This window comes from Gorilla gorilla, chromosome 9 (assembly GCF_029281585.2).
Source record: "Gorilla gorilla gorilla isolate KB3781 chromosome 9, NHGRI_mGorGor1-v2.1_pri, whole genome shotgun sequence".
In the NCBI taxonomy this organism is placed as follows: domain Eukaryota; kingdom Metazoa; phylum Chordata; class Mammalia; order Primates; family Hominidae; genus Gorilla; species Gorilla gorilla.
Window position 1 is genome coordinate 128,837,744 of NC_073233.2, and position 19,624 is coordinate 128,857,367.

General features: G+C 49.6%; 1 protein-coding gene across 3 annotated transcripts in view; it reads left to right on the plus strand.

The window, feature by feature from the left end:
• Nucleotides 1-19,624, plus strand: part of GRIK4 (glutamate ionotropic receptor kainate type subunit 4) — a 477,203-nt gene that overhangs the window by 383,427 nt on the left and 74,152 nt on the right. For 2 of the 3 annotated variants that reach the window (XM_055356137.2, XM_031016481.3), the window contains exons 12-13: nucleotides 3,569-3,676; nucleotides 10,326-10,529. In XM_055356137.2, coding sequence (XP_055212112.1) covers nucleotides 3,569-3,676; nucleotides 10,326-10,529 — 312 coding nt within the window. The remainder of the gene's footprint in view (nucleotides 1-3,568; nucleotides 3,677-10,325; nucleotides 10,530-19,624) is intronic. The other variant, XM_055356138.2, reaches the window with a different exon arrangement.

The following is a 19,624-nucleotide window of genomic DNA, read 5'->3' on the forward strand; positions in this document are numbered from 1 at the left end:
GATGAGTTTATTAATTTCTTGGGGGCTGATGGGAGGGTGGGTGGGGGATTCATTTCCTGACTGGAGCTTGGGGGCTAATTAGTCTCTTTGCCGTGTCCCCAGAGGAGGGAGGTGGGAAGGTGTGTTGCTCAGGCTGTTGGATTTGGCTCTGGGTGTATAGTTTCTACCCCTGGCTTTTACCTATCTCATGGCTTGGGTCAGACCAGGGAGTCTGGGGCCGGGACTTCTTTTAGCAAGTGGTTAGTGAGGATTAGATCCCTTGAGAACAGTGGCGGTGGGAAAGTGGGTAGCGGGGAGCTGAGGTCTTACTGGCTCTGTTGGTATGAGGTTTAGGATGACAGAAAGGACTCTAAGGAGTTCAGTCCTGTTCCATACATCCCAGTGCTGACATCTAGCCCAATTGCTCTTTCTGTTCTTTCTGCCTAAATATAGCCCCTCCCAGCCTAGGAGTCCATTGGGGGCCAATTCTATCCATTTTTCAGACAGGGAAACTGAGCCTCTTTGAGGACAATAATTTCACCTGGCTTTGTGGAGTGTCAAGACCAAGGAGAAGAAAGCTATGTATTTGGACTTCTTAATGGAATGGCCCTAGAAGCCATTCCCCAGTTAGCCTGGCCTGCTTAAGTGAAGGGCACATTCGTATCCCCACCCTAAGAGACAGCAGCAGAAACAAGAAAGATCACAGAATTAGGAGTCAGACAGATCTAGGTTCAAGCCCGTGCTACACCTGCCATCCAGGGAACCTTAGGCAAGCCATTAAACCTCTCTGAGCTTCAGTTTCTTCATAACTAAAACAGAAACACATGTAACTACTCGAAAGGGTTGATGGGAGAATTCAGAGATGATAGGCTTGACACATCTAACACATCAGGTGTCCAGTAACTATTACCCTTTCCCCATTCATTTGGAAACCTAACAGCTCATCCCTCACCCATGCAGAGAGGAGGAGGAAGGGGAATCTCAGGCCATAACATGGCCTGGCTGGTCCCTTTAAGAGACAATAGGAGCTCCCAAGGCCAGAGGAGGGCTCAGAGAAAGAGAAAGTGCCTTCCGCCCATGCCTCACCAACAACAGCAATCTGCTGATAGACAATGGTTTTCCCTGGCTTCCAAGGCCAGGCCCAGAGCAAGGGCACAAGCATAAGTATAAGGCCAGCACCTGCTGTCCTGAGCCACACAGGCTGCTCATGGGGAAGACACATAGGTAAACAAGCATGTGCAATTGAATGGTGGAGGAGTCAGACAGGATGACCAGGCAGGCTTCCTCAGGAAGATTCATCTGGGCTTAAGAGTGCAGGGCTTAAAGCTCAGGCCTCTCAGCTGACAGGCTCTGTGACCTCAGGCAAGTTGGGTGGGCTCTTTTGTTTTGGCCTCAGTTTCCTTATCTGTAAAACGGGGCTTGTTGTGTGGATGTGTATGAGGCCTTGCTTGTAAACTGAAAAGGAACATGAACACACACAGAACCATGCTGCCCTTGCAGAGATGGGGACAGCTGCCCACCCTTTTCCAGGTGGCATTCTTGCAGGGCGTGGACGGGAGCATTTGGTCATCTCCCCTTTTCCACAGGAAACGCCCAACTGTAGAGACCATAAGGCTCCTGCCTGGAACTGGAGGCCCACGAGAGCTCCCAGCTGATGGTCTGGGGTGGGCCTGGCTGGCCCTGCCATCCACACTCTCCACCTTCTCCAGACTGTGAAGGCAGGGAGCCACTCCCTCACAGTCCTCTGGCCCCATAGGGTGGGGGCGGCGAGAAAGGGTGCAACATGTCTTTATTGTTGCTGGAAATTCCGTAAAAGAACCCAGAGCCCAGTTCTGCGGAATAGAACCACATGGCATCTGTGGAACTTGTGTGGGTCTTCCAGGGAAGCTGCTGCTGATGCCTGCAGAAGCCTGGCAGAGAAAGGTGTGTGCATTTCATTGTGTTTTTAGCCAGCCGTCTCTCCTGGCTGCCCACCTAAAAACACTCAGCAACAGCAATGATTTGCCAGGGGCTCGAGCTAGTAGAGATATATTGGGATTTTATGTATATAGATATGTGTGTGTGTATTTTTATATGTATAAAAAGAGTTCTGGCCAGGTGCAGTGGCTCACGCGTGTAATCTCAGCACTTTGGGAGGCCAAGGTGGGAGGATTACTTGGGTCCAGGAGGTCAAGACCAGCCTGGGCAACATAATAAGACCCCATGTCTTATTAAAAAAATTAAAAGGAGAGATCCGTTGGGAAAAACAAACAATCTAAAAACCCATTGCTGTTGAGTTTAGATTTAGGTAACTTACCAGAATGAAGAACTGAGTAAGTTGTGGATTTTTTTTCACCTGGAGTTCTTTGAGACAATGAGACAGACAACAGTAATGTATTGTACATTTAAAAACTTGGTAAAAGAGTACATCTCGGCCGGGCGCGGTGGCTCATGCCTGTAATCCCAGCACTTTGGGAGGCCGAGGTGGGTGGATCTCGAGGCCAGGAGTTTTGAGACCAGCCTGGCCAAGATGGTGAAACCCCATCTCTACCAAAAATACAAAAATTAGCTGGGGATGGTGGCAGGCACCTGTAATCCCAGCTACTCGGGAGGCAGAGGTTGCAATGAGCTGAGATCGCACAACTGGACTCTAGCCTGGGTGACAGAACAAGACTCCTTCTCAAAAAAAAAAAAAAAAAAAAAAAAGAGTACATCTCGTATTAAGTGTTCTTATCACAATAAAATAAAAACAAAATAAAGGAAACAAAACACAATAGAGAGAGAAAACGAAAGACAACGTGGAAGGAAAGCAGCATGTATTGAGTGCCAGGTTAAATACATTCTTACAATGACCCAATGAGGTTTCTATTATTATCCCCATTTTTTAGATGAGAAAACATGCTCAGAGAGGTTCAGTCACTTTTCTAAGGTTTCACTGTTGAGATCTGTGTTCCTGGGTCTAGATAAATAATGGAACACCCACTGGCACATACATGAGAAGCTCCAAGAAGGCAGGACAAGCATTATCATCCCCATTTATACATGGGGAAACTGGGGTTCTGAAAGATGTGAATAACTTGCCTGAGTTCTCAGAGCTAATAAATGAGTCCATCTGGACTAGACCTGTTTAGGTTCATTCATTCATTCATTCATTCAGCCATCCAGCAAATGTTTATCAAAGGGCGTAGTTCTCTCCAGTATAGCCTTCTGGTTCTTATTTTGATAATCAGAAATGATTGAAGGCAGGCCAGATCAAAAGAGCTCCGCAGCCCATCCCTGCCTCAAAATAATGTGATTCCACATGTTCCGTTCCTTTCTGTGTGAGAGAACTTCACCAAACTGCATTCATTCCTGATTTATTTCTCCATTTTCCTCTCCCACCTCTCCCCTACATCTTTATTCCTTTCTTCCATGACTGTTACAGCCCCCGTTTCCCTCAGCCCCCCAACCCTGGGAAACAGTCTCCCTTCTGCAGTTCAGCCCCCTGCTCCATACTCCACACCCCTCCCTGCTCACATGCAGCCCAGCCGGAGGCAGAGGTCAGCCTCTTGGCTCCTTCCAGCTCTGGAGGCCACCATTTCTTCCCAGTCCTCTCCGTTGGTCTCCTCAGATCGGCCAGTGGCACGTGGCAGAGGGCCTCAGCATGGACAGCCGCCTCTATGCCTCCAACATCTCGGACACTCTCTTCAACACCACCCTGGTCGTCACCACCATCCTGGTAAGTGGGCTCTCCTAGGCTCCCAGCTGCAGCTCCCTGGGGTGCCTCCCCGGCTCTGAGCACTCATAGGCTGCCCCTTGAACAGAAGATGGGAGCTCTAATCACAGCACTGAGCCCAATTTATGACAGCGTAGTTACACTCAAGTTGCTGTTTCATATGGAAATGATATTTGATGAGTTCCAGAGCAGGTGGGGGGAGGGTTGGGGTTGGGGTGTGATTGCTGGGACCTCCTTCCACAGTTTGTGGATGCCTCTTGGAGGCACCCTGTCAGCTGGGGCAACTGTGCAGGAGGAAGGGAAGGGGACCTGTGACACAGAGCGGGCAGCTGGATCCAGACCCTGCGGACCCCTGCCCCTTCCCAGCAGCCCACCTTGCTGGGTGCCTGCTGTGTACAAAACAGGACCCTCCCCCACCACATCCTGAAGCGGACATGGGAATGTCAGTGGGTTTACATGGCCTGTTTCTTCATTTCCAGGTGGTAAAAAGAGAGTTCTCAATCTATAGGGCAAGAGGCCAGGTGCAGTGGCTCATGCCTGTAGTCCTAGCATTTTGGGAAGCTGAAGTGGGAAGATCACTTGAGGCCAGGAGTTTGAGACCAAGCTGGCCAACATGGCGAAACCCTGTCTCTACTAAAAAAAATAGAAAAATTAGCCAGGCACGGTGGCACACGTCTGAAATTCCAGCTACTTGGGAGGCTGAGGCACGAGAATCACTTTAACCCAGGAAGCGGAGGTTGCAGTGAGCCGAGATCGTGCCACTGCACTCCAGCCTGGGTGACAGAGTGAGACTGTCTCAAAAAAAAAAAAAAAAAAAAAAAAATAGGGCAAGAGACCATGTGCCCTTTTTTATTTGATTCTCCTCTATTCAGTAATTGCCAAGTTCACCCTCCCTTCCCTGTCCCCCTGCCATGTGCCAGGTGCTGTACCCAGTCCTGGAGACCAAAGATGAGTAGGACTCAGCTCTGTTCTCTATCCTGAGGTTGTTAAGTTAGTAGATGGGATAAGTCAAGTGCATACATGGCCAAGGTATTATTTGTCTTCCCCTCTGAAGACCTTATGTTTAAAAGATTTGTCAATTAAACCAACTACATGTATTAAGCAGTAATTAGTTTGTTCCTCCCCTCCCCCTTTTAACTAATCTAAAGCACTTTTCCCTGCCTGGCCCAGCATCTTATTAGCAGGAGATAGCCAGTGGAACCTCAATGATATCATTGCAGCCCAAAGCAAAGAGGCGATGCATGAGTTCGCCTCCTCAGCCTTATCATTGCTAACTGTGCAAGGTCTGCAAATGTGTCCATGTCTTTTAGGCTTTTGGAGGTAATAAAAAGAGTTCAAGGACCTCCATCACTACCTTTATGAACTCCTGGGGCCCAGGCACCCTGGGCTGAAATGATTGATCTACTGTAAGCAGAAAGAGATAAAAGCTGGAAAGAGGCGCACACCTAGAACTGTGGGGTTTCAAGGAGAGAGAGGTCCCCTCCCATGGGGAGGTCAGCAAAGCCTTCAGGAAAGAAGGGGCATTGACGATGGGCTCTGAAAGACAGGGAATGAGTGGGGAGGAGAGGTCAATGAAGGAGGGCATTGTCAGGTGTTCAGGAAAAGCTGAAAGGTACAGGATTTCCTGAGAAATAGACACTGGTAAGAAAGGGAAGAGGCATAAGCCAGAAAAGTGGGTTGGGTCCATAGAGCTTAGGAACTTGAATGCCAGTCTACTAAGTTTCCCTTCATTGTTAGGAGATGGGGTCACTGAACATTTTCATTCATTCATTTATTTATGTGATGACTGTTTATTGGGTGCTGCTATATGCTGGGCACTGTTGTAGGTGCTCAGAGTGCATCCATGAACCAAAAAGACAAGAATCCCTGCCTGTAAGGAGCTTACATTCCAGCAAGGAATGTGTGACAGACAGTAAAAAGCAATGTTGTCAAACAATGAATTAGAAGGCGGCAAGGCTGAGGAAAAAGAGCTGGAGCTGGGAAGGGCCTGGGGTGCTGAGAGGGTTGGTGATGTTGATACCCAGTGGTCAGGGTGGCCTCTCCGAGAAAGGGAGCATTGAGCAGAGACCTGGTGGAGGTGAGGACACAGCGAAGTAGTTGCCGGGGGAGGGGTATTCTTGGCAGAGGGAGCTGTCGAAGCAAGGACTGAGAGAGCAGTTCCAGCCCCCAGGGTTTCACCCACGCCCATCTCTGCTCAGCCTTAGCTTATCTGAACCAGTGTGAAGATGCCAGGAAGATGAGAGGGTTGCGGTGTCTCTGTCCAGCAGAGAGCTGGGAACAGCCTGGCTGAGTCCACTTCGGGGGAGGGGGTGCAGCACCCAGTGTGATTGCTGGGACCTCCTTCCTGCTGTCTTCTTAGTCTCTAAAAATCTGCTGGATCTGTCCTCTTCTATCCATCCGCAAAGCCCCTGCCCTAATCCAGGATCGGGGCCCCTCTACTTCTTTCTCTGGAGCCGCTGCATACTCTGCTGGCAGGCTCCCTTCTTTCTCTGCCTGTCCCCCGACCCTCCTGTCAGCGTGGTCATTTGAAAATCAGAATTGGCCTGGCATTTCCTTCCTTACAATCCTTCAGCCACTGCCCAGGCCCTGCTGCCCCTTACCTTGGGACATAACCCTTGTAACCAGGCCCAGCCCACCTCACCTTCTCCTCCCCATGCAGCATGGGGTCTAGTGGATGGCTCAACACCTGCTCGCTGCATCCTGCCCCTCCCTGCCTTGGCACATGCTGTTCCTTATGCCTGGGTTACCCTTCCCTCTAATTTCTGTTTCCAGCTGGAAATGTCTATGCATCCTTCAAGGCTCTGCTCAGATGTCACGTCTCCCACGAAGCCTTCCCTGCTCTAACTCCTGTCCTCTCCTTGTCTCCAGCATTTTGCCCTGCCCCCTCCCATTTCTGTTATTAGAGGTTGTTGTTTAAAGCTTTACCTCCCCTTCTAGGATGAGAGCTCCTCGAAGGTAGAGGGGCTGACACAAAGTAGGAGCTCAATAATTAGAATCTGAGTGAAGGAATTCCTTCCTACAGGGTAGAGGTATCCCTTAAAAGCCAGCAAGACTTTGGGAGGGAGATGGGGAAGTGGCTGGGCTGTACTGCCGGCCTCTCAGAGCCGGGAATTACACCGTGCTTGGAGTTCTGGCACAGATCCACAGCTACGCCAAGTCCACAGGGTCCTGTTGCTAGTCTGGGAAAGTCACCCTGATTTGTGCATGTGTGCACGTGTGCTTATTCACATACGTGCACGTGCTCATGAGGGGTGGGGTGCAGGCAGGACACTGGTGTGTGAGGTGACATTTAACAACATGGTAAGTACAACTCAAACAACTATTAGCCTTGGTTCTTTTCTTGCGCGTGTGTGCCTACAGTGGCTGATCCAGTTCGATAGCTCTTACCAGGAATGACGATCTTAATTCAGTCCCCGGGTGACCATTTGTGGGTTTTCCCTGGCAAATGGTAATCCCGAATGATTTATCCCTTAAAACTCAGCACACATTCATGTTGTCTACCCGCTTTGGTCAGGGCACACTTGGGGACATTTGGATGATTTATTGGTTAATGCCAGCAAACATATGGAATTGGCTGCTGCTCCCATTCCCTGAACACCTTTTCTGTATCAGACCCCGTGTTCAGCGGTTTGCCACATTCTCACCTCACGTTCACAGCACCCCTGCTCCAGGCTAGCACTCAACCCCCCAGCATTCTCCAAAGTGCCAGTGAGCCCTAACCATCCCCATCCTTGGGCTTTCCAACGCGTCTCCAAGACCGGCCTTGTGTCTGTTCACTTTGAATATGTCAATAAGTTTTAAATTAACTTGAGAGTAGTGAGTATTTGGGGAGAAGCATTTGTGACACCCCTTGGGACAATCAGAGATACAATGGGACATTACCAGTCCTGAGATGGAAACCCCCAGCCATGCCCTGTCCAGGAAGCCATTTGTTTGCTTCTTACTCACGTGATCGGCAAGTGCTTAATGCTGAGCCAGGTAGGGGAACCAAGCAGGTGACGAGTCTGTCCCAGGCCCCACTCCCATTCTACCTAGAGCAGGCGCAAATCGGAAAACACTGGAGGGCGATTGTGTGGGCCCTGGCATGAGAGCAGGGGAGTTCTGAGACATGGGTTGGCTCAGGAGGAGACAGTGTGACTCTGCGGACAAAGATGACTAGGTGAGGTGGAAGATGGGGGAGTGTGTGGAGAGTTTGTGCAGGGAGAAGCCCTTGTGCTGAGGACAGCGTGTGTGGAAGGCAGGCTGACCATTCCTATCTCACTGACGTGACAGTGGACTCATCCAGAATCAGAATCACGTCACCTTCCACTCAGAGCTCCCGCTCCTTGACACATGACCTTTGCCTTGTGGCTGCCCACTTCATCACACCCACATCCTGCTCTCCCTCACAGTCCCTCCATGACCTTGGGTCTGTCTGGCCCTCCATCTTCCCCAGTCTAGAAGTCCCTCTCAGAACGAGCTCAGCCCATCAGGATTTCAGTGCTTTCCTCTCCCGGCTCCTAGAATCGTGATGTGCAGGTTTCTCCACGCACACCTGTACCCAAGCCCGATTGTCCCTGCCACCCCTGCTCCCAGCTGCCTGTCTGCATCCAGCCTCCCCTCTGCAGCTGGGCCTTGGTAATCCCTGAGCCCAGCACTCCTCTGTCCCTGTCGCATCCCCTGAGCGGCTCTGCTGAAAATCTTCCCGCACACCAAGCCTCAAGCCTATCTGCCCCACTTTCAGCACAACTCTGGGGCCAGCACGAGCTCCCTTCTCTCTGTGAACCCACCCACACCCTCTACCTCACCTCCAGGCTCAGGCCTCAACCTCACCCCGCCCCACCCTGCCTCCACCCTGCACTTCCTGGGCCCTTGCTCCACCAGCTAGCATGGTTCTTTCCTCCTCTTTTCTCCCCTTTTCCAGGGATTTTCCCTTCCTGCCTATAAATACACCCTGGACTGTCCCATCCTAAAACACCACCGCCTTCACCTTTCCTACACCCTGCTGCCCTTCAAGCTGCCCTCCAACGTAGGGAGTCACAGAATCACAGAATTGGGTGGGCCCCTGGGACCCCCAGCCCTGCTGTTTGCGGCGGGGAAGGAATTTGGAGGAGTGGCGATCTGCCCTCTCTGTGCCTGCCGCCTTGCCTCCCTTAGCTCCTAACCTGTCAAAATGCTGAACAGCCCTCACTCCTGTGGCACTCGCTCAGTCCTTATCCTACGGAGTCCTGCTGCCCCCACCACGCCTGCCTTCAAAAGGTCGGCAGTGACACGTGATCAACATGCTGGTTCCCAGCCCTGCTAGGTCTGTGAGAATGGTGGGAGTGGCTACATCCTCTATCTTCAAATTTCCTCCTCCTTGACGCTAAGATCACGTTCCCCTGATTTTCAGCCTTCCTGGCTGCTTCTGTGTTGTCTTCTGTGATTGCCCTTCATTTCCCCACTCTCTAAGACCAGGTTCTCCCCAGGGCCTCTTCTTCCTCTTCTGCCCTTTCTCAACCCTTCCCCTTGACGGTCTCACATATTTCCCAGCTTCAGCCTTGATCTCTGTACATGTCCGACCTCTGGCCCCTGTCTTACCCTTGCTCCACATTTTAAACACCCAGTGGGTCATTTCTGCCTGCATAGCCTGCCAGCACCTCAGATTCAACCTGTTCCAAATCCTCCTCCCCTCCAGGCATTCGAGCCCATCATGACACCACCCTCTGTTAGTCATCCACCGGGCTCCAAGGCTCTGAGGACCCACACCCAACCAACCAGTTATCAGGCCTGTTCCTTTCTGTGTCTCTTACATCCTTCTGGCTTTCTCCAATCCAACCTGCAGCCCAGGATTCAGGGTCTCATCTCAGGAGAGGGTCTGTCCTCACCCCTGGCTGCTTCCTCTCCTACTACTTAGTATTCCTTACTCACAGCCTTGCGTCTTTAAAATGCTTGATGCTTCCCCTCTATACCTTGTGTAATGTGCAGCCACCACATCCTGGCATCTGAGTCCCATCCATCTACATTTCTCCTCCCATCTCGCCCCTGCTCACAACCTGTGCTCCAGCTACCCTGGAAGGTCCATCGTCCACTGAGCAGCCACTCAGGATCATGCCCTTGATTGTGCCTTCCCCTGGCCCATGCCTTTCATTCACAGCCCTTCCATCTCTCAGTGTTCTGCCTTCTCCAGAGCCCAGCTTGGATCCCACCTTCAGCTTGGAGCCTTCTCTGGACACCTCACTGGAGAGACCTGCCCTCTTCCCAATGCCCTCCTTGGACTGCAGTTGCTCATGTACCTGTTCTTACCTAGCCTGCTTATTGCAGACATCCTTATATCTCTGATAATGCCCAGCCATAGGTCTGCCTGGAATAAAGCAGGGGTAGGAAAAAAAGAGAGAGATAGATGGTGGGGTCAGATGATGACCTTAAACAAGTTGAAGCAGCTTGAGCCTGACCCTCCGTGCAGTGGGAACCACTGTGTGTTCCTGACAACAGAAGCACCTTGAAGGACAGCTTTAAGGAGCACATCAGGGAGAGGAGCTGGTCATCACCCCAAAGTAGCCCATTACCCGCGTCAGTTTCCTCCTTCTGCCCCATGTCCTCCCCGACCCTCTGTGCCCCTGGCCCTCCCCATCACATGCGGGTGAGACACCAGGGCTAAGATGAGAATGACAGCTGCCCAGTTTTGCTGCAGGAAAACCCATATTTAATGCTGAAGGGGAACCACCAGGAGATGGAAGGCAATGACCGCTACGAGGGCTTCTGTGTGGACATGCTCAAGGAGCTGGCAGAGATCCTCCGATTCAACTACAAGATCCGCCTGGTTGGGGATGGCGTGTACGGCGTTCCCGAGGCCAACGGCACCTGGACGGGAATGGTCGGGGAGCTGATCGCTAGGGTAAGGAGAGGACAAGTGATCTGGGCCTGAGGGTGGGCTGGGAGGGATTGGAAGGGCATGAGGTTGTGCTGCACGCTCATGAACCCTCCATTTGTTCAGTCAGTCATTCATGCATTTGTCATTTATTTGTCCACTCATTCTATAAATCTTGCCTGGACTGGCACAGACGTGCGGTGGTGGATAAGCCTGCAACGATCCCTATCCCGTGGCTTTCCCAGTCCAGAGCCTGTGACAAGTCATGGAGGCTCTGATGGATTAACACAGATTAGGGAGTTTGGGTTCCATTTTTGGTGCTTTTTGATTGTTCTGATTATTTTGTGGCTCATTAGCACTCCCTAGCAGAGCTTGAACAGGCCCTGGGAGAAGAGAATGCACCCACATCAGCTGGCTTGGATCCTTGAGAGATACTGCCAAGGGAGATGTGGCTAAATAACAGGGCAAAGGGATTGACTGGCAGAGGAGTTGGTCACAGCTACAATTATTTTCTTACATCTTGTGTTATCTTTGGTTAGCGTTAATGTCCTTTTACAGACCGAGGGCCAAGGTGTGCTTGGACCTGCTGTAGATTTTCAGGGTGAATGTGGAGATGTGATTAACATTCAGGTGAGCACTGGAGAATGTCAGACATCTGTTAGGTTAGAGCAAGGGTATAGAAAGTTCTTCCAGGGGGAAATCTCTTGTTTTCTTTGCACACACTATTAACAACTGTAAAAATTAATTAAGTCATTGCGAATTCACCATCCATATTTCCATAACTGAGTTTTAATGATCAGGATAGGTGATGAGGACACAATGCAGAGAGCACAGACCTGGGTTCTTGATGTGCCCTTGATCCAACTCTTTTCCCCTCTGGGCTTTCAATGGTAGAAGGGGCTCCTGCAGCCTCCCAGCATGTGCTGATGTGCAAGGTGTTTTACATGCATTATCTCTAATCCTCTTTAAACACACCTTTTAGCTGGTTGTTAGTCCCACTTTACAGATGAGCAATCGAGCCCCGAAAGCTTGAGTGACTTGTCGGGAGCTATACTGTTAGCATGAGGCAGGGCTCAGATTGGAACCCAGATCTTTTTCGTTATTGAATTAATATGCTTTAAACCCTTTATATCAAACAAACTTGGAAATCAAATTTTTAAAATCCTACTCTTCAATGATAAAAATACTATTTGAGGTATTAAATAAGCAGTCCTTCACAAGGGATTGGGAAAAGTCCTATGTAGATGAGAACTGTGGAAAAGGTGTTTAAGAACTGAGGAGGGAGGATACTTCAGGAGTTTGCCTGACGGAACATGGACGGCATCTGCAATGACTGAGCAGGGTAAAATGGCAAGCCTTGTTCTGGGAATTCTGAACGACCCAGGGTGACTGGAGTCCAGAGAGGGCTGGTTCAGAAGGGAGGCCTTGCTTTCAGAGGGGCGCTTGCAAACAGACGGCTGACAAGTCAACAGAAGACTGCAGAAGGCCTAGGGAGCCCTGGACAACTGCCATGGGGGTGGGGATGGCAGGGCGAAGGCTTCAGCAGAAAGCCCTCTGCAGTCCTTGAGCCTCAGTTTTCGAGATTCAAGCCTGATGATGTACATGCTTAAGTGGAAGAGGATTTGTGGCTTTCTCTACTTAATCTTTCAGACCCACTCCTGAAACATTCTTCTTATTTGGTTTCCACTGTGAAGGTGCAGCTCAGTAGTTAGACCATAGAAAGCCGAAATGCCAGGCCTTTTCTTTACCTTCTTACTGATGTCCTTGTTCACCTTGAGCTGATTTCTTTGGTCTCCTTGGGCTGCCTGATGACTGGTAGGGTGACTTCAGAGACGGCGGTGTCAGTGCACAGCCATCTCCTTATTAGCCCCCTAATGAGCTGTGACATAGACTGGAGGACAAGGAGAGGAGTCTGGGACTCATAGACATGCAGCCACACACCGAGTGACTTGAACAGTCAGAATCTTAGAATTCACCCCAGATCTTTCAAGCAAAAATACTGCTGCTTTGGCCTCATTGAGACTTGGCTACTTGACATGAACTAATTAATTAACCCATTAATTCAATAAATATTTATTGAACGTCTTCCACTGTTGTAGACACTGGAGATAAAATGGGGGACAAAATAAACACGGACACAGCCCTCACAGATCTTCTGGACTAGTGAGTGAGACGGAGATAAATGAATGATCGCATTCTTGTGTAATTTCAAGCTGTGATAAGTGCAGGGGAGGCAGAGTGGACGGCGTTGTAGGAGAACATCTAGAGGAGAGTAGGATGCACTGTGGGCGCACAATGGGGCTGTAGGGGGAAGGCTTCCCTTGGGATGTGTGCGCTGGCTTAGGGAGGATGGGCGGGAGTTTCCTGGGCAAGCAAAAGGTAGAAGGCTGAAGGCCGTTGGTGTGCCACTGGGGTTGGTCCTGGATGGGAGTTGATGACACTGGGACCCCACCATCCCCAGGTTTGAAGGATTGGGATGTTTTCCAGGATGTTCCCCTAGGACTGTGGTAGCCCTCAGGCCTGGATCCCTTCTTTGTGACCCCTTTCCCAAGCTGCACAGGAAAATTCCAGAGGCTGTAACAGCAAGCAGAGGCCCATGTGAGGCCCTTGGGGCTATTGAATGTGCCGGCTGAAAGAGACCTTAGAAGCCATTGCATCTAAATCTGTCCCTTATACAGATGAGGAAATGGCGGCCCAGGGAGGTTAGGTAACCTGATAAAGATCACACAGCTAGTAAGTTCAGAGCCAGCATTTAAGCCCTGGTCTGTCTGATCTCAATACTCGTGATCTGAGAAAACACAAATCTTGATGTTAGACAGACCTAAGCTAAAATTTCAGTTCATTCATTTACTAGCTGTGTGTGCTTAAACACATTATTTTATCCTTTCCACCCCTTCCCCCACAGCTCTAGTGTTCATCTGCAAAGGATTTTTTTGGTAAAGACTTAAAATAACACACACACACATACACAGAGAGAGAGAGAGAGAGAGAGAGAGAGATTGAGAATTTGGCATACAGGAAGTATGAGAGCTGTCTTAGGCCAGGCTCCCTAGAAAACAGAGCCGAAGGTCAAATCTTGCATGCTAAATCAGGGAGTGCAAGTCCACAGACACAGAGGTGAGGGAAAGGGGAAGGTGGCAGGCAGGCGGGGAGAGTATGCAGAAGGGGTGTGTTAGCTGCTGGTCATAGCTTTGTATTAAGCACAGCTGACTGTTCAGCCTGCAGAGGCCCTATGAAATGATTGCCTCACTAAACAGTCCACCGCAAGGAGGGGGAAACTTGTATCTGTGAGTCCCATCTCTCACTGACTGAAGTTCATACCACAGGAAGTCACCTCCGCAACACTTCTAGGCTGTGCACCCAGACCCTTTGGCCACCTTCAAAGAAGTTGGTTCCCAAGACACTGGTAACAGCACTCGAGGTGCAAAGCATAAAATGTGGGCTGATCTAGCAAGTGGGTGAGAGCTGTGACCCTCTCCTTGCCCGCAGCCTGGCCTGCAGCTGGATGCACCAGTGTTCTTGCATCACAGCAGCCCAAAGACGCCTCAGGGCTGGAGGCTCAAGGACAGGGTGCAAGGAGTGAGGTGAGGCAATACAAAGGTCAGCCAGAGCAGACACCATGGGCCGGGCCAGGCCAGCAGGCAGAGCACCACCAAGGCAGTGGCAGAACCTGCTGAGCCTCTCTCCAGTGAAGACTGGAACTTCCCTTTGTGGGTCAGTAGAATGCAGTTGGTGCTGGGTCATCTTCCTGGAGGGTTATTGGTAACAATGTGGGGAAATCCTCATGGGCATGCCCAAGCAAACATAGGGATGAGCTTTGGCCCCAGGAGTGATTATCTTAGGGACACCAGGCTGTCTCTCAATGCCCCTTTTCTTGTTCAAGAGGTATATGTTTGCTAGTACAAAGAATAAAGTTAGGCCAATTGTCAACAGCTGAGAGTGAAAACCATTGTAACACATTGGGTAAGCCTAGGATTTCCTCTTGGGGGTCCAGGGATCCTGCCCAGACATTGGCCATCTTGCAGGCATGGCAGCTCTCCAGGGGCTCTCACTTATGCAGCACATGTGGAACTTGGGGAAGAAAGAGAATGTGTACAAGGATGAGGTGCCAGGGTGTGTATGGACAGGGCTGCCCAACAGTTTCCCCTGGACAACAAGCAAGGTATGTGTAATTGAAACCAGCAGAAGCAATGAAGGTTGATATAAAGGAGAACCTCCCCAACAAGGGGCTTGGGGTTGACCAAGGAATCTCTTTCTTTGGAGAGTTTGGGGAATATGGTGACTGCCTGTATGTCTGAGTGATATGAATTAAAATGTAGAGGCCCAGGGTTATCTCCAGTGGAAGTTGTAGAGCCTCAGTCTTTTCACATTTGTTATCACCTGCTTACTCAAAACAGTGGGTGCTGTGGTTTGAATGTGTCCCTCCAAAGTTCACGTATTGGAAGCATAATCCGCAATGCAACAGTGTTGGGAGGTGGGGCCCAATAAGAGATGAATGGGTCATGAGCACTCTCCCCTTAGGAATGGATTCATGTCATCATCGAGGAAGGTTAGTTACTGGAAGAGCAGGTTGTTATAAAGTGAGTCAGGCCTCTGGTGCCTCTCTCTATCTTGTGCGCTCACTTCTGCCATGGCTGACCCTTACCGGGTGACAATGCCATGCTCTTGAACTTTCTTCCCAGCCTTCAGAACTGTGAGCCAAATAAATTTGTATTGTTTATAAATTGCTTAGTCTGTGTTATCCTGTTAACAACAGCGGAAAGCATACAGAGACCATGGGCTTAGACACACGGCCGTGTATTCATTGTGGAGGAGAATTCAAGCATATTTTCTGCATATGCGTGAAAATCATCAGAGCATGTCTTTTCCTGTAATCCCATTAAAAGGGGAAGTGTGGCTGGAGTGAAAGCAAGTGGATTCACACAAACTGGGCCAGTTGGGTGGCCTCTCACCCTGGGGCTGTGTCTGGGCAGTGGAGATGAGAAGGATGGTTGTTTGAGAGGCTCTCAGGTTTGAATTTGTTTTGCTTGGTCAGCTCCTTTGCAGCTAAGCCCACAGAAGGACTGAGTGGCAGTGATGTTGTATCTCACTGGAGGTGTGCTTGGCAGAGAGGAGACAGACTGGAGTAGCTTGAAGAAGCAGATGCCCAGGACTAATCGCAGGGGCCCTCTCTATCATGCCAGTACATTTACATGGATATATAAACAGTTTTGGTGAAACTGTTCAAGGCATTCAGGTACAAAGATGTCTCTAGACTCAAGGAGGCCACTCTTTGATAGGGGCCCCATTCGGGTAAGAGCAGGGTGAGAAGGACTATGATGGGGGAAGTGCAGACAGAATACTGGAGAAGGGCTCTGAACTCTGCCTGTGACACGTGGGGAAGGACCCTGTGGGAGGTGATGCTAGGCCTGAATCTTTAAAGATGAAGAGACATTGGCCATCAAAGAAGAGACACGGAGAGAGAAGAGCATGCCAGTGAGGAGAGAGTACAAGAGCCAAGTCATGGGGCCATGAAGGTGCAGGGGTAGATTCCATTTCAGCAACCACACATAGGTGGGTCTCCCTGGAACAGAACATGGTGGTGAGGGAGTGTGGCCCCGTGGGCAGCTGTCATTGATGAAGGGCCTGTTTGAGCTGCAGCATGAAACAAGTGGGCAGGAGGGCAACACTGGAGGCAGGGGAGCCGGGAAGAAGGCTTTCATTGTTGCAAGAGATGGTGAGAACCAAAAGTAGCTTGGGAGTTAGAGGAAGGTACAGATTCCAAAATTCTCTTTAAAGATAATAGGCTGGGCACGGTGGCTCACGCCTGTAATCCCAGCACTTTGGGAGGCCGAGGCGGGTGGATCACCTGAGGTCAGGAGTTCAAGACCAGCCTGGCCAACATGGTGAAACGCCGTCTCTACTAAAAATACAAAAATTAGCCAGGTGTGGTGGTGCATGCCTGTAATCCCAGCTACTCAGGAGGCTGAAGCAGGAGAATCACTTGAACCTGGGAGGCGGAGGTTGCAGTGAGCCGAGATCGTGCGCCATTGCACTCCAGCCTGGGTGACAGAGTGAGACTCCATCTCAAAAAAAAAAAAAAAAAAAAAAAAGTTTTTTCTCTTATACGGAGGTAGACATGCTTTTTGAAAAATAGATAAGGTTTTAAAAAACTAAAAAGTATTTGTAATTCCACCACCTGGTAATACCCATGGCTAACACTTCTGTATCATGCCTTCTAATTTTTAAATGCATATATGTTTTACACAAGTTCTTTTTGTAAAAATGGGATTATACTATATGCAGTGTTGTGTAACCCATTAAAAACTATTTAATAGAGAAATCATCAGGACTAGGGTACCCAGTGGATGTGGAATGTGAGAGAGAGGGAGAATGTAGGATGACTCACCAGTTTCTGACTTGGACATACGGATGGTTGGTGGTGCCCAGCACTGAGGTGGAAAAACAGGTCTGAGAGGAGAGAGAGGATGCATTTAGCTTTGGAAATGGTAAGTTTGAGGTGCCTTTTGGACACCTACTTAGAGACGTTCAGCAGAGAGTTGGCTAGAGTGGGCTTCAGCAGGCTGAAGGCATAGACTGTAGGGTGAATGGATGGGTGGGTGCAACTGAAGATATGAGTAGGGAAGGAATCTTTCAGGGAAAAGAGCACATGTTCAAGAGGGAGGAAGACGGGAGCCCGTGAAGGCTGCTGAAAGAGAATGGGTAAAGAGGTTTTCTGCCGCTTGAAAGGAAGTACAGAAGAACATTTCCCAGGCTGAGCAATACGGGGGTCACCGGCAAATGCAGTTTCAGGGGGTGGCTGGATTGAGATCCAATGGCAGTGATTGAATTGTGAACAAGAAGAGTGAGCAGAGGAGATGGAGACAGCAGCCGGGGAATACTCATTAGTCATGTAGCTTGTAAGGGAAAGCAAGGTAAAGGGTTGTAGCTAGAGGGAGCTGTGGAGCTGACAGATTGACTGTAAGTCAAGATGAAATCACTTATGTAAGCAGCTGCTCAGAATTGAGAATGCTTTTCTTATGGATTGGGGAAATGCAGGGACATTCATGTGGCTGGAGCAATATTGGAATTGGCAGTGTCAGTAAAAGGTAGGCGGGATGGAGGCTGCAGATGATGGAGCATTCAGAAAAGGGTTTTGGAGTTTTTGTCGAGATGCTAGTACTTCTTCCCACAGCTGGTATCTGGGAACCAGCACAGTCAGGCAAGTATCTGTCTGGGCATTGTCTTAACCCCTTGACATTTGGGCAGTGAGTGAATGTCTGTAAACTGCTTTCACAAGCATTAGCTCTTTCATCCTTTACAGCAGCACTGTGAAGTAGGTATTATTATCCCCATTTTAGAGCTAAGCAAACTGAGGTTTCAAAGAACAAAATGAACCACTGCCAGTTAGTGGCAGAGGTCTGGTGAAACTTAGGCACCTGAGACCAAGTCCATGGCAGCACCCGGTCTTTCCCTGCAGGAATTACAGCCTCATCTCCCTGCAGCCACAATTGGCATTCACTTCTGAGATGTCCTTCCAGACAGAGGATGTGGAGGGTGCCCAGAATTTGATACCCAAGTTCAACTCTGGCCCATAAAGAGATTGCACTCCATCTGTAAAGTGACAGAACCAGACAGATGACTTCCAAGGCCCCTTCTGCTTGGTAGGGAGGCATTCTTGGTCAAGTACTGAGCTGTAGTACCCTGGAAGGTACAACAGCTGCATTTTCCATCCTCAGGGCCCTGCTTGGGAGAGAGTAAAGCACATTTGGGAAGAGACAGAGTCCCCCTCTAGGTTCACAGTTCAGAACAAAGTACCCCGTTGGCATTCAACTCCATGTTGGCAGAATGGCACATTTAAGTTCAAAGAGAAAAGGGCTTTGGAAGGCTTAGATTCAGGGCTCATAAGCCTTGGACATCAAATAGCTCTTACCAATGACATTTTGATGAATTAAGTGTAAATGAAGCTGAAACGCCTCATTCCATTTTTTCTCCTGGGTGCCCAGGAGAAAGGATTGTGGAGGGAGCTTCCCAGAGGCCTGGTGGGTCGGGCTGTTCATGGCCTCAATTCACTGGGAAGGTTGTCCAGAGACATTTTGCTGAACTGAAAAAAAAAAAAAATACAAGTGGTCCCCTGAGATTACTTTTCACCTTGAAGCCAGAGACTATTTTAACTACAAATAGGTCACAGAATTCTATTCAGCATTCTTTAAAATAAAGATACTGATCCAGGGGCTAAAGTGGAGTGTGCCACTCCTTCCCCATGTGACAGCCGAGCTCAGCGAGGGCTTTGCTTTACCTTCCCCATTAAGGCTTAGTTTCTGCATTTATGCAAATCTGAAAGAGATGAGCTTCTGTTATAATTCAACCATTCATTCATTCATCAAAGTGCCTGCTGTCTGATAAGCACCGCTTGGATATGAGGAATTGCCTGTAAGGAGTTCAGGATCTACTCAAAGAGACGGACAGGTAAACCAAGAATTACTGTACAGTGTGACACATGCTATATTAATAATAGTTATAATGATGGTAATAACAGCAGCTGACAGGTATGAAGTGCTTCCTATGGGCCAGGCACTGTTCTGAGCACTTGACTGTATTAACTCAAGCCTCACAATAACCGAATGTGGCAGGTGAGGTGGCAAAACAGTTAAGGAACCTGCTCAAAGTCCCATGAGTAGTGAGTGGCAGGGGTGGCTTTGACAGAAGTTGAGCAAGGTGTGGTACAGGAGCAGGGAAGAGCTCACCAAGGAAATGACGAGTGAGCAGAGCCCTGAGGATCAAGAAGGATCGCCTTGGCAGAAAAGGATATTATATTCTAGGTGAGGTGGACGGTGAGAAATGTACACTGCAGTGCCGTTGGTTCTGGACGACTGGAGCCAAGCATGAGAGGGGGTGGAGGAGAACAGGGCTGTAGGCAGGGGCCAGTCGTGATAGGGTTTATGTGTTTGGATCTTTATAAACTATGTCCAGAGCGCTAGTGGGAGCTGTCTAAGAGCAGGTGGTTTGTTTGTTTTATTCAAAGAGGGGAGTGGCATAATTGCCTTTGGTTCCAGAAGGTTACTGTAGCAGATGAGAGGGGGACGGATTGGAGGTGGGAAGACCAGATGCAGGTTTACTCATTAGACAGCTGTCCAGTGATC